This window comes from Oncorhynchus clarkii, chromosome 13, assembly GCF_045791955.1.
Source record: "Oncorhynchus clarkii lewisi isolate Uvic-CL-2024 chromosome 13, UVic_Ocla_1.0, whole genome shotgun sequence".
Taxonomy (NCBI): Eukaryota; Metazoa; Chordata; class Actinopteri; order Salmoniformes; family Salmonidae; genus Oncorhynchus; species Oncorhynchus clarkii.
In genome coordinates, this window is record NC_092159.1 from 17,616,637 (window position 1) to 17,630,060 (window position 13,424).

The window sequence follows — 13,424 nt, forward strand, 5'->3', positions numbered from 1 at the left end:
CAAAATGCCCTCTCGTTTGACCTCTTATAGGACACATGGCAACATGGACCCCTGAGATTTATGTTCCACATCCTCTCGTTAAGAAAGCAGAGAGCCCCCCGAAACAACATCTGCAGGCAATCTAGCCCCTGCCTCTTGTCACTGGATCAGAGCTCACGACCTGTGTGTGTGTGTGTGTGTGTGTGTGTGTGTGTGTGTGTGTGTGTGTGTGTGTGTGTGTGTGTGTGTGTGTGTGTGTGTGTGTGTGTGTGTGTGTGTGTGTGTGTGTGTGTGTGTGTGTGTGTGTGTGTGTGTGTGTGTGTGTGAGGACCAGAGATCATACATAATATAGTCAAGATACTTGTCTTCCAGCTTCCAGGAAGTGACCTCTTCCATTTAGGGCCAAATGATGATGATCTTTATGGTTCATCAGTAATAGAACGCACAGAGAAAAACGGGAAATATAATCACGTTCATTATTTTCATAATGTTTGTTCTCTTTATGTTGACTTTCTCTTTTGTTCTGTGCATTGAGGGGGGAATAGTTTGGGAACAGCCCAGCTAGCCTACATTCTGCATCTAGCATCCACCCATTGGATTTAGCATCCACCCAGTGTTCAGAGGAGTGAGTCCCTCTAACCACTCATGCAGGGTCAGATATTTAGAATCCTCCTAAATGGAGAATGTTAAGATTCGGGTTAGTGTTACCTGATGTTAGACCTGTGTGCAGGGTTATAACAACCTCTGCTTCGAGAGGTATTGAATTGTTGAGATATGCTGAGTTTTCACTGCATGTACAGTACTGGGGTATATACAGCTTTAAGAACCATCTACTGACACATTCTTAGGAGTAAGAGGCCCTCAGAAGGTACAGGAAATTGGGCTTGGCACAGGAAACTGGTGCAACCCATATCCCAGTTGCAACATAACTGTAGATTTAGAAAAAAAAGGATGCATTTACAGTGTACTGAGTTTTGGTTGAAATAATTTGCCAAGAAAAAGGCCATTGATTGTATACTTAGTTTAGTTTAAATTACACAATCCACTTCCCATGCATAATTGAAACACCATCCTACTGTGTCATGTGTGAATTGTGGTTTTCAAGCATATAGTCAAACAAACAACCAGAAAACAGTTACAGTAAATTCATGTCACCTCAAAACAAGGCCGTCAAAGCAAGGCCGGATCATTATGGCAAGACGCATCATTCACCCAAGTTTTGTCAAAATCGGCCCAGTGCTGTCTGAGATACCGCATGTGACTAACGTATGAACGTTTAAAGGAACGGACGGAGACAGATCCACAGTCCACTCCCCGAATTCTTCGTGGGGGACAAAGATGGTTTCCCGAGACGGTGCAATATAATAACCTACTGAGTAACTAACCAGTATTCACCAGCAGATGGTGTAGTTTTGTCAGAGGATCATCAGTGTCTGGATGGAGTTTATCTCTGTTTGCCCATCATAAACTGCAAGGACGGATTGGCCTTCTGGCATTTCGGGCAAATGCCAGATGGGCTGGTCAATTTGTAGCCCAGTGGGCCTGTCTAACTTGGGTATTTTGCGCAAAAATGATCATTATCTGGCTAATAATGGGGGCCTCAAGGGAATAAATGGGCCGGTGTGTTAGAAATGTCAGGGCTGAGTTCTAGTCCCGGTCCGCACCTGATATACAATGCAATTCTGGAGAGGGTGGATTGGAAGGACAGAGGTGCTAACCTCTAGTAGAGAAATCTATGTGTGTGCAGACATGTCTAAGGGTCAGAGCTATGTAGTTGGGTCACACAGACACACACACACTCTTTGACAGGGTGCTATCGCGTACAGGCTCTCATGCTACGACAGAGACTGCTGTCATCCAGAGAACATCCTCCATTGTCCCCTCTCTCCTTTATGTCATTTAATGATCTTTCTGCCATCAAAACAAGTGTTGTCCCTGCATGGTCAGCACTTATATACAGTATGTCCAAAAACAACCTACATGATGACGAAACATGTTGAATAAGCTCTATAGTAACCTACATTTTTACAGACGCTGTTATCCAGAGAGACTTAAAAGAGCAATTAGAGTGCAATTAGGGCACCTTGCCTAGTCGGCTCAGGGATTCGAACCAGCGACCGTTCTGTTACTGGCCCAACCGCTAGGCTACTTGCTACCCAGTCTGTTAGTGCTACCATGCTAACTTCATTGTGTTTGGCTTGACAATGAGCAATTGAGTGTTGGCAAGAGCACAAACAGATCTGAGACCAGGCCACAGACATGCATGTTCTTGTTCTGAGAAGTGCTATTGCAGTATTGAATACTACAGCGACTGCTTTTCCACAGCGCTTGCGGTATAGACAAAAGGAAATGTGTGTTCACTGAATGAGAAAAATAATAAGCCACATGCCACAACTTCCTCTACAGGCAACAGTTTTACAGCAAAACAACATCTTGCAGAATCGGCCATTCAGTAAGAATGAACAATGGATCTGTCTGTTTTTGGTTGAACAAAAGGAACTAACCAAGTTCTCCATCCCCTCATTCATTTGTTTATTTCTGTTTGAAGATCAACCAAGTCTATCATTTAAGTAATCGGGAAATGTATAAGATATAACAACCTATCCAATGTGTGGGTTATTATACTGCACCGCGTCTCGGTATTTTATTTCGGGCCATGTCACGTGGTCATGGTGTTAGTAGCTGCTGACAGAGAACTAAGAGAAGAGGGGAAGAGGGGATATTAATAAGCGGGAATTCTTCACATAATTATTAATAAATCCGAGACGCTCATAATGATTATTTTTGCTATAGTTTAATGTCATTTTGGGTGGCGCACCGGCGGGTGGAATTCAGAACGACTTTTTCATCTGTGTAGGCTACTGTAGTCTAGATATTTTAGACAGATGTCATACCGTTTGCGGTTTATTATTTCCATCGAATGAAATATATTTTTTACTTCTGAATGGAAAATTCATTAAGCTATAGACTAGGCCTACTTAATAGAGCATTCAAATAGAGCACTCGTAATTTTTCACATTAGTTATTTGCATGGTTTTTGCCTTAAGGGGAAATTGAATGCCAACTGAATAAAATCGTGGTTTTCAGTGCGACTTGTGTTTCAAGCGCTCAATTGACAATGAAACATCTCTCATCACTAAGGACTCCGCGGCTAGCTGAGCTTATACTGCCAGTTTCCAAGCACGAGGAACGATGACATGCTGACTCGAAAATATCTGAAGATACGGAATTGTCATCAGTACGTTAACAAATGCTTCTTTAGCATTTAATGCGCGGTATCGGCTGGCCCCAGCCATCATCGTGCGCCTACGCCGCTGACATTTATATTGGAAGCAACAAGCCTGAGCTCATCGCGCTGGTGAGAAAGTCGCCTTTCATCGGAGAAATTCACTTCCTTTGTGTTTATGCAAAACCCTACGAGCCGGGTCGTGCTGACTACAACTCCCCTTTAAACTACCTGGGATAGTGGTGACAATTTGTTGAAACTGGACCTCAAGACGCGCCCACTGAAGAATTGCGGACTTAGTGCATTTTTTTTCGCGCAGGCGACACACAGCTGTGGAAAACCCGACACTGCATGTGGAGTGCTGATTGTTGACAGGGCGAAAGAGGGCGGTCAAAACACAGACGGGTTAAACAGCGTGCCTTGCCTATGGTTTCATATCTAACTCCAAGGAGCTGGAATACTTCATTTGCTGTTCATTCAGAGAGCTCCACATCTACACATCCAAGACAGCCACGCATGCCCCAGAGGACCTTTGCACATCAGCACTTCATGCCCGCACTGGTGATGCCATGCCCCGCAACCACAGCGGAGATGAAGGCGGCACGGGGCTCTGGATGAAAACTTCTCCGGGCCACCGCGCCGAGGGCTATGACTTGAAGGATGTGGAGTCCGGCCGAAGGATGATGAACAACGCCAGTGCCGGGGACGGTTTGCTGTCGGCCTCCAGTGCTACAGGTGCCGGGGGTTCGGAAAGCCTGAGAGGAAACAAGGGAGCCCGGCTCAGCCTGCTGGGAAAGCCGCTCATATACAGCGCTCAAAGTGGCCGGAGAAACGTCCGTTACCGAAGGCTGCAAAATTTACTGTACAACGTGCTGGAGAGACCACGAGCCTGGGCGTTCATCTACCATGCGTTTGTGTAAGTGAAACATTTCATACATCTATTTGCATGGTATGAAGTCTTCTTGCGCAGTTGTTTTATTCCGCCATCGGTCAGGAGCTCACACCGACTCCCACCTGTTGCGCCCACCTCGAAAGATGCTCCTGTAGACTTCCACCACGATACATGTCTGGACACATTTCTTGGAAATTCATCTAATTTGAATAAGAATGGGGCCATGATATCTGATGATGATCTGAAATTATAATTTCAATCGGTTTTGGACTTTCCAAAAGGAAGCCATTCTCTTTTTGTATTTTGTATTTTTACCATATCTCAAAAAAATATTTAAAAAAGACAGATTAACTGAACACTTATAACAGACAATCATATGCTGCTGTTTTATTTGTGCTAGATCCTACCCATCTCCAACCCCTGGTCAATTAAGTTGATCTGTTGTATAGCCTACCATGACTACTCATAAGGCCAATAATGAATGCAGAGAGAAATGTCAAGTCAAATAAACCCCTGGTTGTTTCTAATGTAGTCCATACATTCATCTCATCCATACAAATAACCCAGTACCACTTTACTGTCCAATTGTACAGCTAATTCTGAATTTAAAACCCCCCTCACACTGACTCACACTGTTGAATTGTGCAAATTATTCAAGAGCTTTTGTGAAGTAAACATTGTACACAATGAGCGATACAGATGCAGTGTTTAAATTTGACTCAGTTTCTCACAGCAGGACAAGAATCCTGCAGCAACAGGAAATGTGAATAATTATGTGGGTATTTACACTGACTGTACAAAACATTAGGAACACTTGCTCTTTCCATGAAATAGACTGACCAGGTTTTTCCAGGTGAAAGCTATGATCCCTTATGGATGTCACTTGTTAAATCTACTGTTTCAATCAGTGTAGATGAAGAGATTTTTAAGCCTTGAGACAATTGAGACATGGATTGTGTACGTGTGCCATTCAGAGGTCGAATGGGCAAGACAACATATTTAAGTTTCTTTGAATTGGGTATGGTGGTAGGTGCCAGGTGCACCGGCTTGAGTGTGTCAAGAACTGCCACGCTGCCGGGGTTTTCACCCTCAACAGTTTGCCATGTGTGTCAATAATGGTCCACCACCCAAAGGACATCCAGCCAACTTGACACAACTGTGGGAAGAATTGGAGTCAACATGGGCCAGCGTCCCTGTGGAACAATTTCAAAACCTTGTAGAGTCCATGTGTATATACTGTATGTGGATATGTATATTAAATATTTTCAAAAATTGTAGGGGTTGATACATTTTTTGTTAGGGCTAATCAGGTCTGACACATTTATGTTGAAATGACACAAGCTTTAGAAGCCTTTTTAAACCTTGATTACACTACAATGATCAGTGCATGATCACAAACAAACTTATGTTGTAACAGACTACAATGTTGAGTAGGCTACAGTGATGAGAATATAAATTCACATGAGCACACCTTATACGAGTTCTGTGTACCACTTCTATGCGAGTTCTTTATATAAGCACTGTGTATGGGTTATTCTGCAGGGCCCTTACTGTGTTGATATTAAGCAAGTACTTGAGTTCTGCTTCTATAGGCCTTCATCACTTCTATATGAGTTCAGCATACGAGTACTTTATATGAGTCTTCTGTTTGGCCTTGAGGTGGCTCCAGACCAGATACAGGAAAGAGTCCATCTTCACCGCGCCTCGGTGTCTCTGTCCATCTGGTCTCCGTCAGATGGCCTCCATTTGTTGACCAGGCGACCAGCTGCATTTGATTTCCCGGCGTGTGACAGTGCTGTTATCACGGTCTGTCTCTCTGAGCCTGGCTGGAGGAAGGAAGTGTGTGTGGATGAGTGCAGGGTTCTGAGCGTGTTTTGAGAATCAACATTCTGGGTTCATAGGGGAAGATTTAGCTAGTTTGTGTTTGTGTGTTGGGGTTATCTGCAGATCAATTGTGGGGTCACAGTTCCTTGCATTGACAGGCAGCGTATCAAATTGATCATGTTTTTCCAAACATGCCTCATCATTGTGCCATTGAACCATGCAGAAGACTAGTAGGCCTATGTGTATTGTGTTTCTGATACAGTACAGTATAGATACATTATTTGAGCATTCTTTCCCTACCCACTGCAATGTAAAAAATGATAACAATATTCTTACTACCCACAAAGCATCACTGTATTATTGCTCAGTCATATCATCGTGTCTGGGGTCATCATCTCTGGAGGGGGCTGTCCTTTTTTATGATCCCCTGAAGAGAGTGTGTCCATTTTACGTCCCCTAGTTGTTCATGTAAACTCAGCAAATAAAGAGACGTCCCTTTTTCAGGACCCTGTCTTTCAAATGTAATTCGTAAAAATCCAAATAACTTCACAGATCTTCATTGTAAAGCGTTTAAACACTGTTTCCCATGCTTGTTCAATGAACCATGAACAATTAATAAACATTCACCTGTGGAACGGTCGTTAAGACACTTATAGCTTACAGATGGTAGGCAATTAAGGTCACAGTTATGAAAACTTAGGACACTAAAGAGGCCTTTCTACTGACTCTCAAAAACACCAAAATAAAGATGCCCAGGGTCCCTGCTCATCTGCATGAATGTGCTGCAAGGAGGCATGAGGACTGCAGATGTGGTCATGGCAATAAATTGCAATATCCATACTGTGAGACGCCTAAGACAGCGCTACAGGAAGACAGGACGGACAGCTGATCGTCCTCACAGTGACAGCCCACGTATGACAACACCTGCACAGGATCAGTACATCCGAACATCACACCTGCGGGACAGGTACAGGATGGCAACAACAACTGCCCGAGTTACACCAGGTACACACAATCCCTCCATCAGTGCTCAGACTGTCCGCAATAGGCTGAGAGAGGCTGGACTGAGGGCTTTAGGCCTGTTTTAAGGCATGTCCTCACCAGACATCACCGGAAACAACGTCGCCTATGGGCACAAACCCACCATCGCTGGACCAGACAGGGCTGGCAAAAAGTGCTCTTCACTGACGAGTCACGGTTTTGTCTCACCAGGGGTGATGGTCAGATTCACGTTTATCGTCGAAGGAATGAGCGTTACACCAAAGCCTGTACTCTAGAACGGGATCGATTTGGAGGTGGAGGGTCCATCATGGTCTGGGGTGGTGTGTCACAGTATAATCGGACTGAGCTTGTTGTCATTGCTGGCAATCTCAACGCTGTGTGTTACAGGGAAACATCCTCCTCCCTCATGTGGTACCCTTCCTGCAGGCTCATCCTTACATGACCCTCCAGCATGACAATGTCACCAGCCATACTGCTCGTTCTGTGCGTGAATCCTTGCAAGACAGGAATGTCAGTGTTCTGCCATGGCCAGCGAAGAGCCCGGATCTCAATCCCATTGAGCACGTCTGGGACCTGTTGGATCAGAGGGTGAGGGCTTGGGCCATTTCCCTCAGAAATGTCCGGGAACTTGCAGGTGCCTTGGTGGAAGAGTAGGGTAACTCAGGAAGAACTGGCAAATCTGGTGCAGTCCATGAGGAGGAGCTGCACTGCAGTACTTAATGCAGCTGGTGGCCACACCAGAAACTGACTGTTACTTTTGATTTTGACCCCCCTTCCCCTTGGTTCAGGGACACATTATTCCATTTCTGTTCGTCACGTGTCTGTGGAACTTGTTCAGTTTATGCCTCAGTTGTTGAATGTTGTTATGTTCATACAAATATTTACACATGTTAAGTTTGCTGAAAATAAACGCAGTTGACAGCTGGAGGACATTTCTTTTTTTGCTTGTGTTTGTGTGTAAATGATACACACACACACACACACACACACACACACACACACACACACACACACACACACACACACACTACATGTCAATGTTTTAAATGTATGTACATTGTAAAGTATTTTGTCTGTAATGTCTTCTTCGTTATGTGCTACACCCCAGTAAGACTATAGCTGTCTCCATTGGCGTCAGCTAATTGGGATCCTAATCAATCAAACTCGGGCGACTAAGGGGTGGGGTGCTTACATCATTACTGCATTGTCAGTTTTTTTTATTAGAGCCCGTGAATCTGATAGGCCAGATTTGTTGATCATATTCTGGACTGCAGAAGCTTGTCTCTTTGGGAGCGCATGGTTGGTTGGATCACGGCTGGGAAGTTAGTGAGTGATTTCTTTCAACCCTGGGTAGATGAGCAATAGTAGAGTAATAGATATGAAGGATATCCGAGCCCCCCCCCCCCCCCCCCTCAACCTCGCTTAACTATAGATTGTGACACTGAGACTGATTGGTAATGGGTTACACTGCGATTGCCTTAATGCTTACAGAGTCATCTGTAGTGATTGGTGTGAAGGGGCAATAGTTAGCCTTAATATGCAGTTGAATGGCTTATTCACTGTTGTTACAAGCTTTTTGATATCTGGAAGTAAATGTTGGTGATTTATTATAGACTATCAAACTCGAAATGATGCTATGTCTGCGCTATACTGTACATGTTCGTCTTTTTCAACTTGAGGCTTTTCAAATCGCAGTTGTTTAACAAGGCAGACAGGCGAAGGCAACCAAAATTTCCCTGTGACACGTGATCGCAATTGTCATCGGGTCATTAGCAATGTCAATACTATGATAAATGAATCAGGATATGTGACATGCCTTTCATATAGTTTGTTTAGTTTTTTAAAATACGGCTTTATGTAAGAACGACTGTCTATTTGTGTTGTTATTGAAGAGGGGGACTTTAACCAGTCCACCCCACCTGGAAAAGCTCCCGTGACTCTTCTGAAGCTCTACTTTACATGACTCACATACCTGGGGCCCTGGGTGTCTGTGTGTGTTGTGTTGGTTCATCATCTGCGTCCTAGAGATGACCTTTCCTTTAACTAAAAACTTCAGAATACTCTGGGTATGAATGAAGTGGATGTCAGAGAGGATTTGCTGAGATACACATGTTTTCGCATAGCACTTTCTACGTTTCACAAATATTCCTTGGAGAAAGTCATCATTTGTAATTGGATTTGCCCAAAATCCCTCTGTCATTTATTTTGTTCAGACATGTAAAGAAGTGATTAGTCCCCAACAATGAAAATTGGTTACAAAAAAATCCCCAATCCCTCAATCACATTATTTTACTACAGTATGTCTAAAAACCAAGACAGTACCCTGGCCCTGAACCAAATTGGATTCGTCTGATGACTGAGTCCAACACAAGATGTTGTTTTTGTGTTTACTCCAATTCCAATGTCTCATAATGCATTCTCGCCAAGGCTATTTCAGTGAGCATTTTGATAACTCACAGAAGTTCCCCCTTTGTCCCTGGCCATGCTTTCAGGCGGTATTGACAAGCACTCATCCACCTGGGTCCTTCACCTTTTCCTTGCCAAGACAGAAGGGACAGGCACAGAAGACTGAAGTGCACTTTAGTCAAGGCTTCAATCTAGTAATATCCAGAACTACACCCTCCATATTGACATGCTCTACCTCTACGACCTTTGACCTAGCACGCATACCGTGTCATTTACATGCAAACATATCCGTATAGCATGAACAACAGTGGGTGGAGCCCTAATAAGACACGACCGCTACAAGTGTCAAGAAGAAGATCACAATTTCAAATACTAAATTCTTCCATTTGTATACAAGGTTTAAGATCATAAGATCATGGACGATTACGTTCACAGTCTCAAATACTTCATGATGATATGAGATTGCATACGGAGCCCAAGCAGGATATGCACTGTATGTATTTATCCATTTCATTTTCCCGTTTGTGAGTGGGAGAGCAGGACTGAGGGCTGAGCCAGTCTTTGTGCCTAGCTGACTGCATCACTGCCCGCCGGGGACTCGTTTCCCTTCTGCCTACCCCCCTCTGACTCCCGCCCCACTCCTCCCCCAACACTCAGACACAGTGCCGCCATTCATCTTACCTTTGGATTAACGAGATCTTATCCCTGCAAGTATGTCAGGGGCAGGAATGCGTGGGGAAATGGATACGCACATGAAACCTTCCGGCTCATCGGGTTCCTGCGCTGGCATGTGGGGCGGCTAAAGCCGGGTGTACACTACATGATTTTGGCCCCGATTTACCTGTTCCAGACAAGTTTTAGAGCACGGAGACAAAATCCTCATGTCGTTGCCGACTCGAGGTGCGCGGCTGTCACCGATGCTGGTTTACAGTTATCTGATCAGAGACGCAACATGAGGGCTACCGATCTCGTCTTTGAGCTGTCCCAGACCTCTCGATATTTTTAAACAGGTTTTATTTTATCAACACACAATCTGCAATGCTCTTGTAGTGGGAGAGGTGCAGTGACACGTTTTGAGAACGGTGATCAGCAATAGCCAATGAGAGCTCGCCAGAGAGGGTGTTCGTTCCCGAGTATGGCCAGGGTGGTGGTTGCAGAGTCTGTGGTGGATTGTTGGATGAATGGTATAACACTGACAGTAAGCCTTCTGTGCATCACACCCCAAGGTGTTATGCAAGACTGTCTTTTTTTGCAATCTCACCCCGCTCTATGGTTGAGGAAGTAAGTCATTTCCTCATGCAGAATCTATAGAAATGAAGTTTTTTTTTAATGAAATTGAGATCAAATAGACATATCCTTGAGCTGCTGTAGGCAATCCATCTGTCACTCAATTTGACACGTCGAAATGCCACATCTTCTTCTTCCTGGAATCAGCCTACTCCACTGCCATGTTGTCCTTTTCCGGTTTCTCCCGCCTCGAGCAAGCCGGCATTCATCAACACACCAATGAAGAAGACCCACGTCATGCACCCATACTACACTGATACACACTGCAATGGAAGGGATGGCGCCAATGCTATTCACATTCTACGCTGCGCACGTCGTCAGTGTAATGGCCGCTCCTCGGCCTAGACAGATCAAATCAAACGTATTTAAAGTTCATTAAAACATGGCATGCAGGACATTGTGTCACTGACTAACCAACCCAGAGCAACAGATTCAGTAAGATCCCATACACTCTCCCTTGTTTTTCCCATTGGAAGGCATGTGTAGTGTGTACTATCTAGCTCTCTGACTCAATGGAAAAAGCGTGAGTCTTCCCGGTCAGTCAGGCGAAGGTGAAGTCATTCAGACGCAGCGACGCAGAGCCAGTAAACACTGTGTCCGGTGGTGTGATTCAGTAAGATGTATAGTTGTTAAGAGAGGGGTGTCTTTTTGAAAGAGGACAGAGTGTTTTGATAGTCACAAGGAGCCCGCCTGACACAAAGCAGAAGCGTCAGACAGACGCACTTGACGGCAGAGAAGACGGCGGATGGTTGAAGAAAGGCCAGAACAGAGGTGATGATGAGAGGAAGCTTGAATAGGGACGTTGATGCAAGGAAGGAGTGCAAGTGTGTGTGTGTGTGTGTGTGTGTGTGTGTGTGTGTGTGTGTGTGTGTGTGTGTGTGTGTGTGTGTGTGTGTGTGTGTGTGTGTGTGTGTGTGTGTGTGTGTGTGTGTGTGTGTGTGTGTGTGTGTGTGTGTGTGTGTGTGTGTGTGTGTGTGTGTGTGTGTGTGTAAGGAAGCTTGTTTGCAGTGGTGGAAAAAGTAAAAGTGAAGTCACCCAGTAAAATACTAATTGAGTAAAAGTCTGAAAGTATTTGGTTTTAAATATACTTAAATATCAAAAGTTCATGTAATTGCTAAAATATGTATTTATTTATTTAACTAGTCAGTTAAGAACAAATTCTTATTTATAATGACAGCGTGTTAGCTGGATTCGATCTAGCAACCTTTCGGTTACTGGCCCAACTCTCTAACCACTAAGTTACCTGCCACCCCAATATCAAAAAGTAAAAGTATAAATCATTTCAAATTCTGTATAATCAGCACACCACACTCCACCATTTTCTTGTTTTTTAAATTTACAGATATCCAGGGGCACACTCCACCATTTTCTTGTTTTTTAAATTTACAGATATCCAGGGGCACACTCCACCATTTTCTTGTTTTTTAAATTTACAGATATCCAGGGGCACACTCCACCATTTTCTTGTTTTTTTAAATTTACAGATATCCAGGGGCACACTCCACCATTTTCTTGTTTTTTTAAATTTACAGATATCCAGGGGCACACTCCACCATTTTCTTGTTTTTTTAAATTTACAGATATCCAGGGGCACACTCCACCATTTTCTTGTTTTTTTAAATTTACAGATATCCAGGGGCACACTCCACCATTTTCTTGTTTTTTTAAATTTACAGATATCCAGGGGCACACTCCACCATTTTCTTGTTTTTTAAATTTACAGATATCCAGGGGCACACTCCACCATTTTCTTGTTTTTTTAAATTTACAGATATCCAGGGGCACACTCCACCATTTTCTTGTTTTTTAAATGTACAGATATCCAGGGGCACACTCCACCATTTTCTTGTTTTTTAAATTTACAGATATCCAGGGGCACACTCCACCATTTTCTTGTTTTTTTAAATTTACAGATATCCAGGGGCACACTCCACCATTTTCTTGTTTTTTAAATTTACAGATATCCAGGGGCACACTCCACCATTTTCTTGTTTTTTAAATGTACAGATATCCAGGGGCACACTCCACCATTTTCTTGTTTTTTAAATTTACAGATATCCAGGGGCACACTCCACCATTTTCTTGTTTTTTAAATTTACAGATATCCAGGGGCACACTCCAGCAAGAATGTTTGTTTCGTGAGTCTGCCAGATCAGAGTCAGTAGGGATGACCAGGGATGTTCTCTTGATAAGCGTGTGATTTGGACCATTTTCTTGTCCTGCTAAGCATTCAAAATATAACGAGTTCTTTTGGGCGTCAGGGAAAATGTATGGAGTAAAAAGTACATTGTTTTATTTAGGAATGTAGTCAAGTAAAAGTAAAAGTTGACAAAAATAGAAAAAATAAAGTACAGCTACACCAAAAAAACGACTTAAATAGTACTTTAAATTATTTTGACTTTAGTAATTTACGTCGCTGCTTGCTTGAGACGTCTGCAGTAGGAGTGTGCAAGTGTGTGTGTGTGTGTGTTTGTGTTGGGCCCAAGAAGAGCACAGGCGGGGGAGTGTTATAGCCTTCGTGCTCTGAAGACGTGCCACAAAAATGTTCTCCCCATTCATCCACCCAAGTGGCCAAACATCCCGCTTGTGTGACAAAACGTTTTAACATGCTAATTATATTTAAATCATATTTAAATCTTTATATATATATTTTCTGACATACTCTCCTTGTTGACAACATTTATATTTGACTTTCTGCATAGCCTGCTTCTGTATCATGCAGGTTTTATGATCAAGGACTCTCCTTGGATTAGGTAAATTCACACACACACAAATCGTCCGAATTGGATGATTCATGAAATAAGATTA

At 43.5% G+C, this 13,424-nt stretch overlaps 1 protein-coding gene across 7 annotated transcripts in view; it reads left to right on the top strand.

Moving 5' to 3' along the window:
- Positions 1-3,283: 3,283 nt before the first annotated feature.
- The window catches only part of LOC139424534 (potassium voltage-gated channel subfamily KQT member 5-like), a 150,981-nt gene continuing 140,840 nt past the window's right edge, over positions 3,284-13,424 (top strand). For 3 of the 7 annotated variants that reach the window (XM_071176461.1, XM_071176464.1, XM_071176466.1), the window contains exon 1: positions 3,562-4,121. In XM_071176461.1, the coding sequence (XP_071032562.1) occupies positions 3,775-4,121 (347 nt within the window). In that variant the 5' untranslated portion in view covers positions 3,562-3,774. Of the gene's footprint in view, positions 4,122-13,424 lie in introns of all 7 variants that reach the window. The other 4 variants (XM_071176465.1, XM_071176462.1, XM_071176463.1 and 1 more) reach the window with 3 other exon arrangements.